The 22571-nt window shown below is 43.7% G+C and overlaps 1 protein-coding gene across 1 annotated transcript in view; it reads left to right on the plus strand.

Annotated features, from left to right (window-relative positions):
• The window catches only part of LOC115356826 (vacuolar protein sorting-associated protein 13C-like), a 36337-nt gene extending 18833 nt beyond the window's left edge, over positions 1-17504 (plus strand). Inside the window, exons 19-31 of the mRNA XM_030048086.1 lie at positions 1123-1240; positions 1599-1731; positions 1854-1926; positions 2300-2400; positions 2854-3007; positions 3733-3812; positions 4956-5015; positions 8841-8991; positions 9153-9269; positions 9896-9999; positions 11799-11966; positions 16638-16941; positions 17372-17504. Of these exons, the coding sequence (XP_029903946.1) occupies positions 1123-1240; positions 1599-1731; positions 1854-1926; positions 2300-2400; positions 2854-3007; positions 3733-3812; positions 4956-5015; positions 8841-8991; positions 9153-9269; positions 9896-9999; positions 11799-11966; positions 16638-16916 (1538 nt within the window). The 3' untranslated portion in view covers positions 16917-16941; positions 17372-17504. The remainder of the gene's footprint in view (positions 1-1122; positions 1241-1598; positions 1732-1853; positions 1927-2299; positions 2401-2853; positions 3008-3732; positions 3813-4955; positions 5016-8840; positions 8992-9152; positions 9270-9895; positions 10000-11798; positions 11967-16637; positions 16942-17371) is intronic.
• Positions 17505-22571: the final 5067 nt, after the last annotated feature.

The raw sequence follows: 22571 nt of genomic DNA on the forward strand, positions 1-22571 counted from the left end.
TAGGAAGTCTATTATTAGAGATTACAGATGGCCTGACTATACTTCTTATTTTCACAGAGTAAATATTTTTCAAACTTAAAAACTTCTTTAAATTCACAATATAAATCACATGAGGACATGTTCTGTAGTTCATAACGCCATTTCTGCACAAACTGATCCTTTAACCTCTGCTCAGCTGCCATCTTCAGCCATTTAATGTTATCACATCTCTGGTCTGACCAAACATAAGAAAAACCACATTCATCTAATATTTGCTTAACAGAGGAAATCCACGCTGATACATATAAATCATTAATATATAAATTAAATACAGTTATACATCACCCTGCTGATCTTTGTTTCCTTCCCCATCACTAAACTCCCCCAATAGCCAATAATTCTTTTTTTGATGTCAGCACATAAAGGGTATCTTCCAAGTTCGCCATAAATCATATTATTACAAGTGGACATTTTAACTTTCAAAACATACTTGAGAAATTTCAAGTGTAATTTCTCTAAGATGTCTGCCTCCTTGAATCCCCGTACCTCACAAGCATACAGCATCACAGGCGTCACCAGCCTATCAAAAAGCTCTAATCTAATATCTACTGGTAAATCAAACTTCCCACATTTACACAATAAGGAAAGCATAGCTCTTGAAGCCCGTTTATAGAAATCCTCAATAGCAAGTTTGAAAGACCCATTGTGGTTGAAAAGTATTCCTAAATATTTAAAACTATGTACAATTTCTAGCTCCTCACCAATACAGAGGAACTGATACTTTTCAACATCAACGTTACAGTGGCCAAATATTGTATCTTTAGTTTTATTACTATTTATAGTTAATTTCCATTTCTGGCAAAAAAAGACACATTAAATCAATCCCTTTTTGAAGTCCTTCCTTTGTTGAAGCCATAGTGATAGTATCATCCGCACACATAAGCACCATAAGTTTAATGGAACTATCTATCATATCATCACCACATCGAGCCGGCTCGCATCGATTTACAATTAAATATTCTTCAAGATCATTTATAAAGAGGGTGAATAGTATCGGGGATAGATTTTCACCCATTCTGTTTTTTGAGTTTGTACTTATGATTCTTTGTGTGTGTGTGTGTGTGTGTGTGTGTGTGTGTGCAGGAGAGGCGTGGAAGGCGGCGCGGCAGCAGGGTTCGACCCTCCAGCACATCCTGCAGCCGATGGACTTCAGCGTCCAGCTGGCCAAGTGCATGGTGGAGAAAGACGCCCGCATGCCCAGGTGACCCTAACCTAACCCTGACCCACAGCTTGACCCTCGTTCTGAAAGCTTTAAGGCACAAGGAACAGAAAAGGGGAGTTGTGGCAGCGTTCTGTCCTCTGTGCTGTGTGGATTATCCTGAAGAGGGCGCTCTAACACCAAGCCACACGGCCACAGCCAATCAGAAGCCAGAGAGGCTGAACACTTGGCACAAATTCTCATAGAGATAAGTGATGGAATCTCACTGTATGCACTGCTCGACCTCAGGGGGGCGCTGTCAGGCTCCTCCGCACACACACACACACACACACACACACACACACACACTCACACTCACACACACACGTTCCACCTGCTGACTCCCTGCCTCCTGCCTCAGGTTCAAGGTGTCAGGAGAGCTTCCTCTGCTCCACGTCAAGATCTCCGACCAGAAGATCCAGGGGGTGTTGGAGCTGCTCGACAGCATCCCGCTGCCCCGCCCAAGCTCCGCCCCCTCCACGCCCACCGGCAAGGTACGCTCCCGTCCAATCAGAGCGCTGCAGGGCTAATCATGAGCATGATGATGATGATGGTGTGTGATGTGTAGGTGATTCAGCCGTTGAGTGTGTGTGTGTGTGTGTGTTTCCTGCTGCAGGCTCTGCCCCTGGCCGAGGCTCGGCCCCGGGCGCTCAGCCTGCCCCCCGCCCTGCTCAGTGCCGCCGACACGGGTCAGCACCGCACACACACAACAACACACAACAACACACAACAACACACAACAACACATCATCACATGACCTGAGAGTGGAAAGCTCTTCACACTCAGCCTGTTTTTAATTGGCTCACTTTGTCCTGGTTCATCAGGATGTGGGTAAGCTCCACCCGCCTGGGTCTGCCAGCCCATTTAAACAAACACACACAGGAGGATTTATGTTCGCCCACTTCACAGTTTCCTTTAGTCTGTCACTTCTCCATGTCGGCTTCAGAGAATCCACTTTGAACCACATGGACCACTGCCTCTACCTTTAAATCACACACACACACACACACACACACACACACCCACACACACACACACACTGACAGCAGCCTCTCTTTCAGACTCGGACGAGGACGCCAGTGAGAAGTCTCTGGACGAGGAGCACCAGCGGTCCGCGGGCGAGGAGCTCACCGAGCTGCACTTCAAGTTCGAGGTCAAAGCGGTGCGTTCACAGACACTCTGGAGAAAAGGATTGCAGTTTCATGAGAACATTGGACATTGCACAAGTTTGGAAAGACACCTGCAGTGTTTGAGTCTGTCAGTCTCATCTCCAGTGTTCACATCTTGTTTTTCCTCCAACATGAGATAAATTCACTTTTTAACAAAGTCAAGGAGGAATTGAAGGATTGAAATAAATATGGGAGCAGGTACAAATCTTTTGAAACGAGGCAGAATACGTCAGATTAGCCCACTAGAGCCCTGTTCACACCAGATTAATTTCATATTGTTTAATAAATGTAATAATCACCGGAGCGTCTCTGCTCCTTCAGTCCCGTCTGAATTCTCCGCCTCAGGAGGCGCCGGGCTGGAGCAACAGAATCTAGGAATGAAGGTCCGGAAAAGAGTTTAGTAACTGTGTGTGTGTGTGTGTGTGTGTGTGTGTGTGTGTGTGCAGGTGCTGTTGGAGCTGACCCGGCAGGCGGACCAGGAGAAGACGGTCCTGGCCTTCAGCGTCAGTCAGCTGGGAGCCGAGGGGAGGATGAGGAGCTTCGACCTGAGCGTCACGGCCTACCTGCGCCGCATCGCCCTGGACTACTGCGAGGCTGCAGGTGCTCACACACACACACACACACACATTAGCACAAGTACATTAGCAAAATATATACTGTGGTGATGATGATAGCACGTTTGTTAAGTAGTTATATTATTTCATTTTGTTTCGTTGTCACTAGTTAATAATTTCATTTTTTATCTCTCCTTTTTAACTGTTTCATTTCTATCTGTACTTTTTTATTCCTCTATTTTGTTGTTTTATTTTGTCTTTTGTCTTCTCTCACAAGATAAAATATGTTTTTTAAAGTAGTTTTTTCAACATTTCTCACCTGAAGGAAATAAAACATGTTTGTCACACATGACATTGAGGTTCCTGGCAGCTCTCTTGATGTTTGTGCGGACCAAAATGATCTGGTCCAATCAAAGAATCAGAAGATGTTTAGTGGCAGCTGAGCAGCCATGGAGGCAGGTGACTGGAATAGATCTGTGAGTCGTCTGCCTTGAATACTGCTGAACACATGAGAAGAGGAGGGGTCCCAGGAGCCATCCCTGAGGGACTCCACACAGCAGCAGAGATAAAACCATTAAAATGTCTATTCGTTAAATAAAAATAAAATCAATTCAAAGTTATATCAGAAATGCCAATGCCACTTATGCAGCATGCCAAGTGAAATGGCATCAGAGGCAGCAGATCAGAGCGTTCACTGTTGTTGTGTGAATAAGAACGTCAGCGTGTGTTTGTGAAGAAAGTTTGTTGAAGATCTGAACCTCCTGTGTCCAGACGCCAGGAAGCAGCCGCTGCACCTGATCAGCTCCTCGGACCAGCAGGGCTCAGACCTGCTGAAGGTCGAGTACATCAGGGTAAGAACCTCCTCCTGTCTTCTCAGTCTGACCTCTGACCTTTCACACCAAACTCAAGCACAGCTCCTTGTTTTCAGTGAACCTGAGGTGGACCCTGTTGCCCCGTGACACTTCAGGTCCAATGAAGGCCAGTTTAAAGCCTCACTAAGACTGAGTTTACACAAATTTTAACGTTTGCACCAGCTGAAATGTTCAAACTTTGACTTAATTTATAATGTAAAACGTACACGAGCCTCCTCTGTAAAGCAAGGGCCACAGTGTGTCAGCTGACAGCTGGGAAAACCTGCTGCAGTCTCAAATCCAGCCTGCACATCCTCTGTGACAGATTCTGTCCTTTTCATCTGTGTGATTTGGATTTGTACTCACACTTTTGTTTTCTCTGAGCAGAGATGCAAAAAAATCATTGATCTTCTAACTGACAGCTTGCAACAGGATACAGACAGAAACACTGCCCTCTTCTCTGTTTGGCGCTAAGATTGTTATCAAACCTTTTTTTAACCTGGTGAAGACACGCTGAGACTCCAAATCTCTCCTCAGGTGTGGCTGAGAGGCAGCAGCACTCTGAAACAGATCTAACAACAGATCACCAGAAACAAATCCTGAGGGAAAAAAACAACAATACATACACACACACACACACACACACACACATATATGTATATATATATATATATATATATATATATATATATGTATACATATGTTTATTTCTAAAATCTGATTTCCTGTAAGATATTTCAGGAATATAGAAAGAACAGGTGTAAACAACATGGAGCTGCACAGCTTTTGTCACCCCTCCTATAACGCCCCTCTTTGCTTCTCCTCTTAATATTCCTTTGTGCCAGATGATATTAGTGTTACTTTAGAAGTCAGGTTTTTTTTTTTTTTTTTTGGATAATTTTGTGGTGTTTTTGTTCGTGGTCCCTTTATGGTCGACAGCTGTAAGTGTGTGTAATCTGCTCTGAATGGAACAGAGTGTCTGTGTGTCTTAATGATCATCAAATCAAAATGAAATCAAAGAAGAAGCTTGTTGCTGTGCTGCTGTCCCTCAGGGGCCGTTCACACACGGCAAATATCCAGTTAAATATTAGATATTCATTTGAGGTTAAATATTGCCAAACATGAGTGTGTCTCCCCCTGCAGGCCGACCCCAGCGGGCCCAGCTTCCAGACCATGTTCGACAGCACCGAGCAGACGCTGAAGGTGGGTGCATGTTTACTGGAAGTTTCCATAGTAACGGTTAACCCTCACAATGCTGGCCTTTGAGAGGAGAGAGCGACGGGTTCAAATCCCAGCTTTATTATCCCAGCAGAGAACAACAGAGTTTAGCAGAAATATTTCAGTCTGCACTGCAAGGAAAATGCTCATAAGTGTGAAATAAAAAGCTTTTCTTTTATTTTAAGGCTTTAATTTGATATTCAGAAATGCAAATAATTCTTGAGATCAGGCTTCATATGAATGCTCACATACGTTCCTCATGAGTGGGTTTTGACTGTGTATTTGTATGTTTTGTTTTAACTGTGAAAGAGCAACCTAGATTTTCCTCTAACTGCTTTTAGTCTTCAGAGAGACTGAGTGCTTTTTACTGCTGCACTCCACCATTAAGAGGCCAAATGGGTTTTATGGCTTTGTTGTGGTGAAGGATGCTCCCTGATGCTTTTATGAAACGGGTCAGTGTCTGCAGGCAGGCCAGGAAGGTTTTCAGAAACTGGAGCTCATAAAACTGACTAAAAGCCAGGCTGTAAACAAGTTTTTTTTTTTTTTTTTTTTTTTTTTTTTTTTTTACGTTAAAGGTCATTCTGAGTTTCATGTGGAATGGTGAGATGTCACTGATTCTTGGGAATTGGGATAATACAGGTTTTAATTTTAAAAAAAAAAGTGAGTTGAATTACAAAATCTGAAGGTATATCATTATAGGCCAAGGTCTTGGCTGTTCAGCAATGTACCGGTGCAACCTCCTCATTTTGCATTTTTTTCATAAAATAGGTTTTTCCAGTTATTAGGCTACTTTGTTTTGTCAACACCGTCACCGTAATGTTTTTTTTTTTAATTTGAAAAACATATTTTTGTATTAAAGAGACTATTACTTTAATAACTCAACAGCACCAAAGGAACATATTGTAAGCATATTCATTTAAAACCAATATAACTGCCTCTGACGGTGGTGACACTAATCTGACGGTGGTGACAGTCGCCTCATTAAAACAAACATTTCCAAAATTTATACCACTCAAGTCAATGGCTTCTTGCTTAACAACTTTATTTAACTATTTGGTACAAAAAATAACAATCCTGAGCTCTGTTATAAGCATTTTTCAGCCTTCAGTCATCACCGTCACACAGAAAACCTGACGGTGGTGACGTCTGACGGTGGAGACAAAAACCTGCTCTTTCACATGATAAGCATGAGTTGTTCACATTAGCCAGCTTGTTTTCGCCCTGTTGCTACCTGCATTAGACCTCTTCTTAAAAAGTATACATTTATTCCATAACCTAATCTAATATTTTTTATACAGAAGTGACGGTGTTGACATGTTATGGTTGTGACAGTAGCAGTGTCCAAAAATATGAAGAGATTTAAGAGAAAATAGCAAACTTCCAGGAGCCTGAGCGGTCTTGAAGCATGCAGTAGAGCTGAAGGTTTGAAAAGGGCTCCTCAGGAATGTAACTGACCTTGTAGTTTTTTATTATTATTTTTTAAATAAATATCTGACGGTGGTGACGAATATCTGGGACACATTTTGAGCAACCACAAAATAATAGTAAATATTGTTCAAAACCCATCGTTTGTAGTTTTTAATACATATTATGATGTACTCTTTCATGTGGTAAATATATTATTCAATGAAATTATTACTTTTTGTTGTTTTAATCAAGTTGAAATGATTATCTCCTATCCGAGGACAACTGGTTTTGTAGGCCATGGGCCAACATATAATCATTAAATTAATACAAATTAAAAATAAACCTATAAAAGAACCTTACAAATGTGCAAAGGACCCCCTGATTATGCCCTTGATTCTTTTTATTCATTAAAATGTTGTACATTTCTTAGTGCGACATGATTTATCCAAAGAATCAGTGATGTGCAAGCTGCTGGAAATGCTGGTAAATTTCCACTGAGTCCTGTCCAGGCAGCATTTAGAGCAGGGCCACTCAGCTTTCAGACGGCTCAGGGGCCAAAACTCAGCTGTGTCCAAGGGCCTCAAGCTAAACATGTCTGTCCTGTTTTGGACGTGTAAACAATAATTTTGTCACAGGCGACATGACGAGTCTAAAAATGAATGAAACATACATGACTGAGTCCTTTCATCACACTGTAACATCAAACACTAAAGGCCTGGTTATACTTTGTCATACGACGGACACACAAAGCACGGTGAACATAGCTGATGTCTCCTGCCTCCCGACACACCGCCTCCTGACCGGTGTGGGCTTGGCTCAGCTATGTGAGGACTCATGGCCAATTCCAAAGCAAAAAGGAAGATAGTAGTAGCCTATCACATATCACTGTTCACTGTTTTGAATGAAGCCTGATTATTTTATAATATTGCACTGGAGTGTGATATGGCCTAATCTGAGCAAGCTGCCCATTCTGTTCCCATTTTGGGAGCGAAGCCTCATTTTGTTGTAACTTGATCATTTCATCATGGATCACTGCAGGACAGTCTTTTATTCAGTGAGGTTTGGTCTTGGATGGAAATGGAGCTGTTTTCTGTGTTTCATTCATTTTTAGACTCGTCATGTCGCCTGTTACAAAATTATTGTTTACACGTCCAAAACAGGACAGACATGTTTAGCTTGAGGCCCTTGGACACAGCTGAGTTTTGCTGAGGGGCCCGAGCCGTCTGAAGGTGAGGGGCCCCTGAGCCGTCTGAAGGTGAGTGGCCCCTGAGCCGTCTGAAGGTGAGTGGCCCCTGAGCTGTCTGAAGGTGAGTGGCCCTGGCCTATGCATGATCGCCTTCTTGTGGTTAGTGATAGAAATGAATTGTCCATAGACTGAAAGTAAATTATTAGATAGAATAATAATATTTTTACCATATACAGTGGCGGGCCACATAAAAATGAAGCACAGGCCGCATGCGGCCCCCAGGCCATGGGTTGAGTAGCCCTTATTTAGAGTCTTGTCTTGTCCTAACCTAAGAAAGAAAAAGTGTATTCCATGAGCATCCTAACTTCCCAAAGTCTTAAAAAACTATCAGAGTCAGAATTAGAAATACTTTATTGATCCCAGAGGAAAAATTGGACTTTAATTTTTCCACCAGGTAGAGTTAGCAGACTCAAACTTTCAAACTTTTTTTTGTTCTGGACCCCCAAGTTGACTTCATGGAGCCAGGGATGCCCGTCTGAAACGATTTGGCCTCTTTGGACCCTGATGAGAAAGCATATTTTGGTTTGCATTAAGGAATAAATTGTTTTGATGCCAGTCTTGAACACTGGCAGACTCAAAGCAGTGAGATTATAACATCATGCTAAAATAATCACTGATGTTTTTTGGTACAACGACAGTTTCTAGTGACAGTATAATTAACCATTTGAAACCTGAGGAAAGTCACTTAATTGCTGTCAGAAATGTTGGGAAAAAGGTGATTACCAAATTAATAAACAACAACAACAACAACAACAAAAAAATAAAATTACCAGATCATTGGTAAAAAAAAAAAAGAAAGAAAGAAAGAAAGAAAGAAAGAAAAGCCTGAAAAATTAAAAATACCTGAAAATTTGAAAAAAAAAAAAAAAAAAAAAAAAAAAAGAATTGGACCTGGTCGGACCTGGTCGGACCTGGTAGGACCTGGTAGGACCTGTTAGGACCTGGTCGGACCTGGTCGGACCTGGTCGGACCTGGTCGGACCTGGTAGGACCTGGTCGGACCTGGTCAGACCTGGTCGGACCTGGTAGGACCTGGTCGGACCTGGTCGGACCTGGTTGGACCTGGTAGGACCTGGTAGGACCTGGTTGGACCTGGTTGGACCTGGTGTGACCTGGTTGGACCTGGTAGGACCTGGTTGTCTGTGTGTCTGTTCTCAGGTGGAGTTTTCCTCTCTGGACTTCCTCCTCCACACCAAAGCTTTGCTGAACACCATCAACTACCTGAACAGCGCCGTGCCACAGCGGCTCATGGCGTCCCGGGATGGAGAGGCCAAGAAACAGGTGGAGAAGGCTGGACAGGGAAAGACAGGTGACATGCACCGCACACTCACACACACTCACACACACTCACACTCACACAGTGCTCTGTCATGTCATGTTTCCTGTGTGATGTGTGATGCTGAGCCTGCGTGGCCGGCGGTGGCGTGGACAGTCAGCTGAGTGATGAATGCTCTGCGTGGCTCTCCTCAGACTCCAGGGGCTCCAGGGACGGCAGCGTCTTCAGCTTCAAGCTGTTTGCGATGCTCGGCTGCTTCCACGTGGAGGTGTGTGACGACCGCCGGAGCATCGCCGACATCAGAGTGCAAGGTGGGAACTTAAATTAGTCTGCAGCAGTGGTTCTCCACCTGTTTGGTGACTGATGCACATCAGGCTGTGGGCCTGTGTCTGATGAGACGTCGTCTCAGAGATCCCGTCTGATCAGATTTAGTTATTCCAGACGGTAGATTAGCAGATTAACAGTGAAGACAAACCTATTAACACAGCAGTCATTCTTATACATTCTCTCACTGGATTAACTTCTCTTCAGTTAAATAACAGTGAAATTAAAATATTCCCTGTTTTCCTGGGGACCCCCTCAAGGACCCCTGGAGGGCCTCGGACCCCAGGCTGAGAACCCCTGGTCTGTTGTTGATTGATTGATAGTTTATTACGATCCCCAGCAGCTGCTGAAAAGATCAGCAGCTGCTCTTCCTGGGGTCCCCAACATCATCACTCAAATTTCTAATACATTGTAGACATAATACAAAACATCTTCCACTCAGAACAAACAACATAGACCTCTGCTCTGTTCTAATACAAAAAACTTGTCTATTCTAGCTCTATATATGACAAATCTTGTCAAAAATGAATTATTTAAGCCTAACATCCATCATCACCACCAAGATGTTGTAATACAGGTGTGCCCGCTTCACGCCCCCTCCTGTCTGTCCCAGGTATTGATGCGTCTGTCGCGGTCCAGGCCAAGGAGACAGAGGTTTTTGCTCGTCTCAGAGACATTGTGGTCACCGACGTCGACCCCAAAACTATTCACAAAAAGGTACAGTACGCAAAAAATTACATTAAATTAATAAATTCATCTTGTTTCATATTTATTTGATGATATATTCTATTGTTTTGTTCCATAATTAGACATTTGAAACTATAATATTGTTATTAATGGTGGTGTTTTGTTTCCTGTAGCAGGAAAGATAGTAGGGGCTTTATTATTAGCTGAAGCTTTAGTAGGAGAGGTATTCATATTTTTTAAATATTGCAGTGAGATAACTAGAGCTGGGACGATGTGTTTATCTCCTGATTCAGTATCGTCACGGGTGCCAATTCAATATGTATTCTGATTCTTAAGAAACTGAGCTTCTGCAAGTATTGAGATTGGACATTATGATTTATTGTGATTTTTGTTCTTTGAACTCTCCTCTAGTTTGTGTGTGTAAAGTTTGATGAGGCTGTGATTCTCCTAGAGGTCACTAGAGGTCATTTTCTCCAGCGACGTCCAGTTGGACAAAAGTCTCTGGCTGCAGTGAAATGGCTGCTATGGGGGCCAACATCATCACACAGGAATCAAATGTGGCTCATTGAATCCACAAGAGTCTCAGCTTTCCAGTCAAAGCCAACTGATGCAGCTCCAAGACTGTTTAGGCCCCAGTCTGCACACACACACCATTTTACAACAGGCCACAAGAACATAGGCGGAAATCCCGGGGGGGTCAGAGGGGAGAGACCCCTCCATCCATACTAATAAATAATTTTCAATAATATAGTAATCAATGAAAGTAAAATGCAAGCGGTGCTACTTAGCAAGAAAACCTCCTCAAGTGAAAGCCAGTGAGTCATTTATCACACCACTTGTTCACCAAGCACAAGGCTGGAATATGAAAAGCGATATTTTCCCCTGCTTGGTCCAAAACCTGCCTCTTTCAGCTCTCTGTTTAAGCTAACAGCTAATGAGACAGTGAGGGAGAGAGAGGACAGACCACAGTAGGAGCAGACACTGAGCTTTTTATTCTTTCAAAAAGTCTGTCAGGATGTTAATGTCAGAAATAGTTCATATTTTACTGACATTTTGAGTTTGTCTCTAGATACATATCTATTTTTTTTGCATTTTAAGTTCCATTTCATTTTCTTATTTGATCTCAAAGGGACAGTGTACAGCTCAAACATATACTGTATGTCACTATTTGATGCCATATCTTGCTTTGTTTTTTGTTGACACTACAAAAAATATGTTTTTTGAAGAATAGTTTGATGTAGTTGGATTATTCAAGGTATTTCCTCTAGTTTTAGAGCTTATTTTGAGTTTCTAGTTCTTGTAAAGCTACTTTGATGGACTGTAGTGGAAAATAGAACAGTGAGCAAAGAAAGATTATTGCTTTTTATTGCGTTTAATAGCATTATTTAAAACATATGAACATGCTGAGGGCTCAACACTGTACAGCAAGTTTTAAAGGAGTGTAAGAGAGAAAGAGGGAGGTCCACTCGTGCCAGAAAGACATTTTTTCATGTCCCCCCCAACAATTACTCTCAGAAATTTTGCTGTTTATTGTCCCCCCCAATAATGAAATGGGATTTTCGCCCCTGCACAAGAACACATGTGGACTGCAGGCTTTGTGGTCCAAACTGCATGGGATTAGCAGAAGGTGGGCGTGTCTGCAAAGGGGAGAGAACCCATTTTCATTCACACAGCTGGAGGTCAGAGGTCAAGGGACCTGCTGAAGACAGACATGACAGATTTTCCCTCAACAACCTTTAGCTGAGCTCGAATTGTGATATTTAAGTGAATTGATTTTTTTTCCCACCCCTGGAGATGACGCTCCTCTTCCTCCTCCTCCTCTTCCTCAGGCGGTGTCCATCGTGGGCGAGGAGGTGTTCAGCTTCAAACTGTCGCTGTTCCCCGCCGCCACAGAGGGGCGGGGCTACAGCGACATGTCCAAGGTGGACGGGAAGGTGACCATGCGGCTCGGCTGCATCCAGATCGTCTACCTGCACAAGTTCCTCATGTCGCTGCTGGTGAGCGACGACACCTCCGTGGGATCATTTACAGCTGTGACTGTGTTTCATGTGTGCATGTGTCTGTTTGATATGGAAGCGTAACGCGTTCACATGAGACTAAAAAAATCTGCCCCTCACATTTCATGGGAAAACTTTTTTTTTCTGAAAGCACTTTTTCTTCTGATGTGAATGCATTATGCCTCTGCAGTTTGACAGTTTAGTCTCTGTCTGTCTGTCGTTTTTCTCAGATCAGACTTGTCGAGCTGTGCTTTTAGCTCAGCTGCTAAACGTGTAGCGGCTGCTCAGAGGTGTGATCTCTTGTAATCTCCTCCATTTGCTGAGGAAGCCTGAAAGTCTGAATTCAGTGTGAGAATTGAAAGTTGAGGCTGGAGCTCCTGTGTTATCTGTGCATGGTTCTCTGTCTTCTCTCTTTCTCTTTTTTCTTTTTCTTTTCTTTTTTTTTCTCTCTAAATTTGTCTTGTTCTCTCTAGGCTTCTTTTAGCTATCAGTATCCATCTGCTGATGAGGTACAGGTTCTGGCATGCAGCTATGAACTGCATTAAATCCCTTTTTGCTTTGCAGCTTCGCTCAATGATGCCACTGCACCCTAAATCCACCTTAAATCCACCTTAAGACTCACTGTAGGGTAAAGCTGTCAGTCAGGACTCTGCAGCAGGGATCGACCACATTCAGGGCTGATGATTAGTAATCCAGGACACTGACAATATGTTGGGCTGATTGAACGCTGCTCTGTTTAAATTGACAGCATTAAGGCCAAATTCTTGTTGTTTTGTGTGTGGAAGAGCCGAGCTCGTGTTGTTGTTGGCATTCATCCTCACAGCGCCACCTGCTGGCCGCTGCTGACGGTCTCCATGCGGCAGCACAGTTTCTTCTTCTACTTTAAAACACTGGCAGCTTTTACTGATCTGATAGTTACTTTGGGTTTTATGTACTCGTGGAAAAAAATACAGAGCATCATGTAAAATGTTTTACTTGTTACAGAAGATATGGCATGAAACAGTATCGTAAAACAGTAATTCTGAGGTAATATTTTGTTTTGCGGCATTCCCAGTGCCCTTGTGTTGATTTGATCGTAAATCCTTTGATTTTTCTGGTTGACTTGATGCTTCTGCATGTTTTAAATGAACAAATGTTTAATTGACATTATTGTATTCAATAAAAATGCAGACAGAAAATAAATGACCAGAAAATTAGAAAAAAATATCCTGGAAAAAAAATGAGAAGAAAGCTCTGTTTAATTATTGAAATTCTGTGTTTAAACATGAGATGAGTGAAGCGGATTGATTTCTTGTGTTTAATACTCGGCATTAAAATCCAATCGACCTGAAGTGAAATGCAATGAAATAAATCTTCTGTCCTTCTTGGGGCAGGTCAGCAAGCGTAACACCATATTGTCACAAACAAGGCTCCGCCCACTCGCACCTGTCCCGCTGTCTTTCAGGTGGAGAGGCAGAGTCTGACTGGTTTCCATAGCGATGCTCATGTCAATCAAAATGATGATATTGATTCTCAAACAGTCTTGAGTATCGGCCCTGATAATCAGCCGGGACTTTTTTGGTCGATCCTTTCGCAGCAGACGAGTTGAAACCCGTCCTCGACTTGATTTTCAGTCCTGGACGCGGTTTAATGCCAGACTGCCCCGCCCACTTTGATGATGTCAGGAGTGTTTAGCTCCTATTGGCCAGCGGGTTTGTGTGACCTGGCAGACTCAGCAAGGCAACATCAGGCAATTTGTCCCATCGTCAAAAGTCAACAGACATCATTAGCTGTGAAATGATTTTGTAGTTTGCACCAATCACATTAACAGAAAATAATTATCTTTTCAAAACCTGGTAATGTGACAAATAAGATCTAAAGTGCTTTAGTGATTAGCATCAAAGAGGTTGTATCATTGAACTTGATATTTACCTCTTTTTCCACACATACCTGACACAGGTTTTAATGTTACCTGTTACATTGTTACATTTTGACCTTAATTGAGTTTTTAAATTTAAATTTGTTGGGTTTTTCCTGGCCAGTCAGAGTCCAGCATTGTGACTGCTCTGCCTACAAATTCATAGTTGAACTGCATGTATTTGAAAAAACATCATGACAAATACATGACAGCGTGTTCGAGGCATTGTAGGGAAGAAAATATGGAGCTGGCTTTAATCTCAGAAGTGATCAATTTATTAATTATCAGTCATACTTATAGTAAATTTGAAAACAAAATCAAAAACTGAACAACGTGGGCACTTCATTCGTCCCCCCAGGTGATTAACAGACATCTCCAGAACGCTCTCAGAAAATCGGTGATGTGTGAATGAGCTGAACTGGTGGTGTGACCTGGCCAGTTTGCTGAGTCTGCCCCTCGGTGTGTCACACAGTGAACAGCCCTCTCGCCTCTCCATTGGCTTCCTGTCACTCTGCTCCCCTTGTGTGTTGTTTCTCAAACCCTCAGCTGGTTGTGTGGACAACCCGGTGAAATGAAAAGCACTCCGGTCCAGTCTGGATAGTGTGTGTGATGAGCAGCTGGAAACGCTGCAGGTTGACCTGCTGATCGGAGCTCATAATGAGATTTTAGGACCTCGCTAGAAGCTTCACACTGCCTGAATCACTATGACCTCCTCCACAGTGGAGACTCAGGAGAGGTTCCTGTGTTCATATCAGCTTGGAGTGTGTTAGCACAACCTCAGATCAGTGTTTTTACAGACAAATAAAGTCATGCCTGGCCAGTTCTTTCAGACTGCTAAAACTTAAAATTGTCCACAAAAGGCCTCCATACGATTGGTGCAGTTTTAATCACGTCTCATGGAGACAGACCATCGCTCAGTAAAGGAGAAGGTCTGTCCATCATCGAAGTGAACCTTCATAATTCCTCATATCCAAACCTCACATGACCATGTTCAAACCTCATGAGCCTCCTGAACAGGCCAGGTCATTTTTCTTAGCTCGCAGAATCTTAAAAACGTTTGACAGAGTTTTTTTCCTGGCTGCATCTGAAGCTAAATACCAGGAAGAGGTATGAAGATTTATTTTGATAAAGTGCTACCTCCAACAGATCTTTTCCATCACAGAGCGACTGCCTGTCTGAATGAGACATGGATAACGCTGTATCAATGGTATGGAAGTCTTTTGTGGGCATTTTTAACTTTCATCAATCTGAAAAGAACTGATCACCATTTTAGTCAATAGTTTGCCAAAAAAGTTGAGACAGTGTCGTGCTAACGCCCTCCGTGTGGGTTGTACCAAAACAACTAGGACCGGATCTTGATTTTCAAATAGCAACAAAACTGGAAAAATGTTTCATGCAACTATTAGTTTCTCTTCCAAAAAAAAAAAAAAATCCCCTATTTTTACCGGTCATAATGTGAGAGCTTGTGATCTCACGTGAGTTTGGCACGTTCAATAAATTGTCAAATAGTTCCTTGTGATTATTCAGTAGTGATTTTGCCTGCAATGATCATCTCTAATCTAAACCTCTTGTGATTTTTCTACTGTGCAGGAAGTTATGACCAAAATTTAGTTTTTGGGGTGAACCATCCCTTTAATTAAGCTTCAGCTTGCAGTTCACCTACGATACAGGCAACCACTTGTAAGCAGCGTGAGGGTCAGAGGTCACACTGCCAAGACTGTTCATGATGCGGGTTTGAAAATAGAAAAGATGGGCTATCTTGGAATAAAGCGGGATAGTTCTAGTTGATTTGAGCATTTCTGTTGGTTTTTAGTGTTATTAAAGATGGGTCTTTGGTTGTCACCCAGCAGGTCTGGGCTGCATGCTAGTGACTCTCAGCATTTTGGACAGCAGACCTGGGTCGAAGCATCTGTACAGAATTTGAGTGTTTGTTGTCACCGGCCTGCAGCACCAGATGGGCCGAGTACCACATCAGGCCTGTTCATGTGGTTCCACATAAAATATCTCTAAACATTACGACACTCGTCGTGTTGCAGCAAGCCTCACCCATCAAGAGTTGGTAGTGGCTGCCCAAACCCAGTGGGTTGGGTATCAGGCACCAGTCACACAGTTAGTGAGCAGCAGAAACATTTCTAAAATATAAACCAGATTTATATTTATTATCTCACTTGGATTTCACTGAGGCTCTGCTGGTTGTTTCTGGGGCCACGGTCAGATAAGGTTGATGTTGGCAGGTCTGTTTGGATTTGGGTCTGGTTCAAAATATCAGGCCTGACTCAGGTGCTACGGCCCTCTGGCACTGCAGGACAGTTGAAATACACTCTAAAAGCGTTTTTGCTCGCTGTTTGACTCAGGTCTGACAGATTAAACTCTGGAATGGCACGAATGAAGGAATGCTTTTCATGCACAACATTTAACAGAAATGAAACGTCACTCTCTCCATAAGTGCTATGCAACTTTCACTCAGCTGCCATCTTAAACCAGTCTTACCTCCACCCCCACCCTCCCACCCCCACTGTCACATAACAATGTGTGGTTTGAATTCATTTCCTTGAAAGTGGAGTGGATCAGCTGTCCAGATTTTTTTTCTTTTATTTTGCATGATTTGCCAGATCACCTTCCATTTTTAGGCAGTGAAATTCTCACATGCGACGCTCCCTCTAACTGTCACTTTGCTCCCCTTCATGGACGACTTTCTGTAAGGATTCATTGATGCAACTTGGGCCGCTCCACCACTTCCGGTCGCTCACGATGCGATCTCGTTTGCTCCTCAGATGTTTGTAGACAACTTCCAGACGGCGAAGGAGGCGTTGAGCGCGGCGACGGCCCAAGCAGCGGAGAAGGCGGCGTCCAGCGTGCGAGACTTGGCCCAGAAGAGCTTCCGTCTGTCCATGGACATCAAGCTGAAGGCCCCGCTCATCATCATCCCCAGTCCTCCGTCTCCCACAATGCCTTTGTGGTGGACCTGGGTCTCATCACGGTGGGGAACAGCTTCTCCCTGCTCCAGGCTGAAGGTTTTCCTCTCCCTGCCGTGGTGGAGAAGATGGACGTGAAGCTGACGCAGCTCAAGCTGTCCAGGTACCAGAGGGGACGGACCTCAAACATGTCCTAAACACCCAAAAGTGCTCAAACAGCCACCAAATCCTGTCCAACAGTGCCCCGAAGTCACTCACTTTTTATTGCTATGGTCAGATGAAAATTAGATTTTTTTTGTTTTTTGTTTTTTTGTTTTTTTAAAGTCTGCTTTCCAGGACTTGAGAGACACAGCTTTGCATTAAGATTAATCACCACACATTTGTGGAAAGGTTATCCATGGTTCTGATTGGTTTTCATGGCGCTAAGGGGTCAAACTAAGGAAGTTGTGTGAAGAATCAGTTTGGACTCTGATTACTAATGACAGACATTTCCAGTTATTTTTGACATTTATGATTAGATGCAGCCCTAATTCAATGACATCAGAGCTTCTACACTAAGCACACCTTCAGGATGTGTCCTTCTCTCTTCATAGAACCGTGTTGAAACGAGGCTCGCCGCAGCCCGACATCGAGATTCTGCAGCCAATCAACTTGGAGCTTCTCGTCAACCGCAACCTGGCGGCCTCCTGGTTCTCCAGGATCCCTGGTGTTCAGGTCCAGGGAGTTCTCAAGTCCATGGACGTGGGTTTCAGCACGGCTTCACACTCAGAAACACACTCTGCACAACTCAGCACTTACATGTTTTTCATGATTTCAGAAATGGTGCTGTACCAGATGTTTTACAGAATCAATTCTATATTTACTATTTTGCATTGAATTTATATAACCTAGTTTGCAGACTCCATGAATCCCACTGTAGTTCAGTGTAATTCAATGGGCTCTGGCCATGTCAATATCAGAGATCATTTACCTAAGTCAGCGGTTGTCCCACCTGTGGACCGAGACCAACCAATCACAGCAGATTAACTGACTGACTCCCATTACGCCTGGTTTTCAAGTGTTATTGGATTATTATCAGATTACCCAAAATGCATTTCAGTGCTCGGTGTCAAGGGGGTCAGTCAGTCAACAGGCATCGTCGTAACATTTCTCAAGAACAGAAGAAATTGCCGAGTTTGACTCGTTGGTGGTGACATTAGGCCTAACCCGAACCCCTCCTCACGGCTGCTGCCATGTTTGTTTACTTTGTTTACTTCTCACCTCTGAGGAAGAGAGCAGCTAACCCTCACCTCAGGAATCACCACGCAGGTCAAAATGTGGGCGTGTAGAGTCACACTGGATCCAGGCTGGAATTTGTTACGACTAACCTTGAAAACACAAAATTAAAAACTGAACTTTGTTAGACTTTAGTTCTTTAAACCAACAGCAGGTGCTGATTGGTGAAGTTTGAGCATCACAGCAGCACCGCATGGAGTCTGTTGGCCATGTGGTTGTTGATTTGAAGCGTTGTAAACCCGCCGCTCTCTCTCCAGATGAGTCTGGGTCAGGAGGACTTCAGCGTGCTGATGAAGATCTTGGTGGAGAACATCGGAGAGGGCAGCAAAGAGCACAGCATGGACCTGAAGAGACAGGTGGCTCAAGGTAACTTCAGTCCAAACATCTCAGTGCATCATGTCTCTGCCAGCTCCCCTCGGCAGTCATGCTGTTACCATCAAACAGTAAAACAGTTTATTATATGAATACCACATCAAAAAACATGAAGAGAAACAGAGAAGTGGTGTTTTCCCCTCCTGTGTCCTCAGAGAGGGCGGAGCTTGCTGAGCAGCAGATGGAGGCGGTGGCGTTACGGGACGTCGCCGGCGTGCAGCCGACCGTGGCCAACGGCGCTCTGAGCGAAAACACCGTCAACGTTCTCCTCAACTTTGAAATCAAAGAAGTAAGACATGAGCGGCGGCTGCAGGACGCTCTCACCCTGCAGCCGCCGGCGTCTCCATTCATAAAAAATCAAATCAAATTTAAAAAAGTTAGCCTGACATGATATCAGGCAGTGCTGCTATATTTGACTTGTGGATGCTGTGAACTCATGAACAGCTCACGGTGACAGCAGGAAGATGTTTTTTTCTTTTTCATACACTTCTAATGAAATTACATAAAATTTAATTTGCGAGCATGCTAATGAGCATTGTAAACACGTTAGCTTTGTTTCCGTTAGCCACCACTCCTTTAACACGGCAGCATGTTCTCCATAACCAAGTTCAACTATCAATCTATTGTCAGAACACAGAGGAGATCCGGGACTACAGCTTTTATTGCTTTTATTTTAGTTTATTTTGCCTTACTAATTGATCCTATTTTTATTGTTGTTCTGTTTAGGTGCTTCTGGTGTTATCATTCATTTTACTGTCTTGTTTTGTACTTGTGTTTCTCTCTGGCACAAGAATTTCCTTTGGTTCTATGTCATGTTCTATGTCATCTTATTCCAGCCATATGTGTAATACATAGAGCTGAAATATCCTTCTTCTCAGGACCAAAACAATCAAAGAACAAACAAAAAACAAACATACATGAAATCCATGTGTCCAGATGGCGGTGCAGGTAGACGCAGCTGCTTGTCCAGGTGTGCTGAATGTTTCTTCAAACCGTGATTTGTTCTTCAAGGTGCTGCTGAGGCTGAAGAAGCCCAGAGGAGAGCAGGAGTCGCCCTTCCTCGTCCTCCACGTGGCCCAGCTGGGGATCGACACCAAAGTCAGGAAGTACGACATGTGTGCCTCCACCTACATCAAGCAGATCACCATGAAGTGCCTGGAGTTCACAGGTCAGTGGGACGGACACACAAACCTGTTAACCGGGGAGTCCGGCGTGGTTTTCCCTCTGCAGGTGACACGGTGACGCCCGCCGCCTGTTAGCCAGCTCGCCGCTGCAGTCGTGTTTCCAGGAACTCTCCAAAGTGCAGAGGAAGCCGTGAAGACCGCGAGCCTGCTTTCCAAAGAGGGGCGGTCCTCTGTAAAGCTGAACTGTGGAGGTTTCTCCTTCAACACGGTCAACGAACTCTGGAGACATGTTGATGTTTGTTTAGATAGATAGATAGATAGATAGATAGATAGATAGATAGATATACTTTATTGATCCCAACCAAGGAAATTCTGGTGTTCCAGCAGCAACAGTAGAAACATGTAATAAAGTTAAATAAAAAAGAATAAAGGCTAAATATAAACAATAATGACTATAAAGGCTAAAAACTAAAAATATACAATAAGGGCTAACCTAAGAAAAAGAGATATGGGATGTGAAATATACAGATGGTAATGAATATGAAATGAAATATACAGATGGAACTGAAGTATATAAATGATTGTATAGATAAGGAGAGTTAGTATGAAACCACGAAACCAGGAACCAAGTGGCAGAACCCGACGCCCGGTACTGGGATTCAGGAACTAACCGACTTGATTGAGCCTCTTAAGGAATCACCACTTCCCCTCCAGTCTGAAAAACAGTGTGAATGTATATTAACCCAGGATGTAATATATAGATAATAAATAATAAATAAACAGTTAAGGTGCTGAGTGATGGATAATAAATAAACAGTTAAGGTGCTGGGTGATGTATAATAAATAAACAGTTAAGGTGCTGGGTGATGTAGTGTTAAAAACAGAACTACACAGCAGACAGATGTGAGTCTCTGTCTCTGTGATGTTTCCGTCTCTGTTGACTCTCATTCAGTCGATTGCTTGGTTTTATCGCTCAGTACAGCTCGTTTTTATTTTATTCCCTTGTTTATTCACTTTGTTGTGACTCACTTTGAATTACACCCCCTGCAGGAAAGCTCCCATATAAACAGAGTTTTTTTAAGATTATCATCATAAATGTGGGTGCTGGGACTCGCAGCACCACAGAGGGGCGGGACAAATAGTAACTTCCTGTTTGTACAGGAAGCCTCAGGGTTTGAGGGACATGCAGAACTAATGTGGTGAAGTGAAACGTGTGATCTGTGTTTTCCTGCAGACTCGTCCGGCGAGCCGCTGTGTCTGATCAGCTCGTCGGGAGGATCGGACGCCGAGCTGCTCAAAGTGCAGTACTTCAAGGTGGGAACACGACGCGGCGCCCCCTAGCTCGCTGTCACACAGCGGCGGGTCAGGAGGTCCGCCGGACCAAAGCACAAGGGGTGGGGTTTCCTGACGTCTGGCCTCTGATTGGTCAGCAGGGAGCGGGCGCTCAGCTCCTCCAGCTGTTACAGAGAGACATGAAACACGGCGTGTCTCTGGAGTATTCCTTTACAGCAGGTCGGCCAACAGCCGCCACGTTTCAGGACTTTTTGTTTTTAAACATTCAGTTTATTTCACCACGTGTCTGATCTGAAGGCACATCAGGGAGAAACAACACTACCAGCAAAACAACCACCAGGGGGCGACCAGGAGCTCACAGCTTCTCCTCAGTCCACATGCTGAGGAGTCAGACTGGGATACTGGAGTCAGACCAGCAGGAGAGAGAGACAGGACAGGCAGGAGAGAGAGAGACAGGACAGGCAGGAGAGAGAGACAGGACAGGCAGGAGAGAGACAGGACAGGCAGGAGAGAGAGACAGGACAGGCAGGAGAGAGAGAGACAGGACAGGCAGGAGTGAGACAGGACAGGACAGGCAGGGGAGAGAGAGAGACAGGACAGGCAGGAGAGAGAGACAATCAGACAAACGTTCTACCCCAAATTTAAAGCCAAATATAATGAATTTGACACACTCCCTGATGGAGACAAAATAAAATATCTTTTAGGTGAAAAAACAAAGTGCTGCACACGAGCAGCCGAATATGTGGCCTCCTGCCACCGACTAAGAGACAACCACGAAAACACCACACTGGAGTAAACCACCTCTCCACCTCTCCTGTAAATATGTTCATGTTTATGTTATATGTATATGTTTAGTAAGAATGATAAGTTATGAAAAATGGTTCGGTTGTTCCGTGTTCCTTGTGGCATGACGATTGAAAAACGTTTAAATTGTTAAGTTGTTTATATCTATATTGTTATTGTGTACATTGTATCACTAGCCGATTATCCATTTGTTTATTTATTTTTATTTTTCCTTTTTTATTTATTAATTTATTTATTTATTTATTTTTCTTTTCTTTTCTTTTCTTTTTATTGTCATTATCACTGCTATTTGCTTTGGCAATATAAGCACTGCCTTGTCATGCCAATAAAGCTATTTACATTGAAATTGAAATTGACAGGACAGGCAGGAGAGAGAGAGACAGGACAAGCAGGGGAGAGAGAGAGAGACAGGACAAGCAGGGGAGAGAGAGAGACAGGACAAGCAGGGGAGAGAGAGACAGGACAAGCAGGGGAGAGAGAGAGAGACAGGACAAGCAGGGGAGAGAGAGACAGGACAGCCAGGAGAGAGAGAGAGAGAGAGACAGGTCAGGCAGGGCAGACAGACAGGTCAGAGTCAGCACATGTGGAGCCGCAGACAGACAGGAAAACTGTTTTCTCCTCATAAATTTATGACTTTAACCTCAGAACGTCAGAGCTGCAGCTCTGACAGCGCCCCCTGCAGGGCTGACAGCGCCCCTGCAGGGCTGTTGGTGAGCTGCAGCTCTGACAGCGCCCCCTGCAGCTCTGACAGCGCCCCCTGCAGCTCTGACAGCGCCCCCTGCAGGGCTGTATTTGGATTATTTATTCTCTGTTTTTGTGTGAAGAATGTGAAGTGCACATGAACTGACAGTTTACAAACAGAAGGAGCTCCGCCTCTGAGAATCTGTGTGTGTGTGTGTGTGTGTGTGTGTGTGTGTGTGTGTGT

Source organism: Myripristis murdjan, unplaced genomic scaffold (genome assembly GCF_902150065.1).
Source record: "Myripristis murdjan unplaced genomic scaffold, fMyrMur1.1, whole genome shotgun sequence".
In the NCBI taxonomy this organism is placed as follows: domain Eukaryota; kingdom Metazoa; phylum Chordata; class Actinopteri; order Holocentriformes; family Holocentridae; genus Myripristis; species Myripristis murdjan.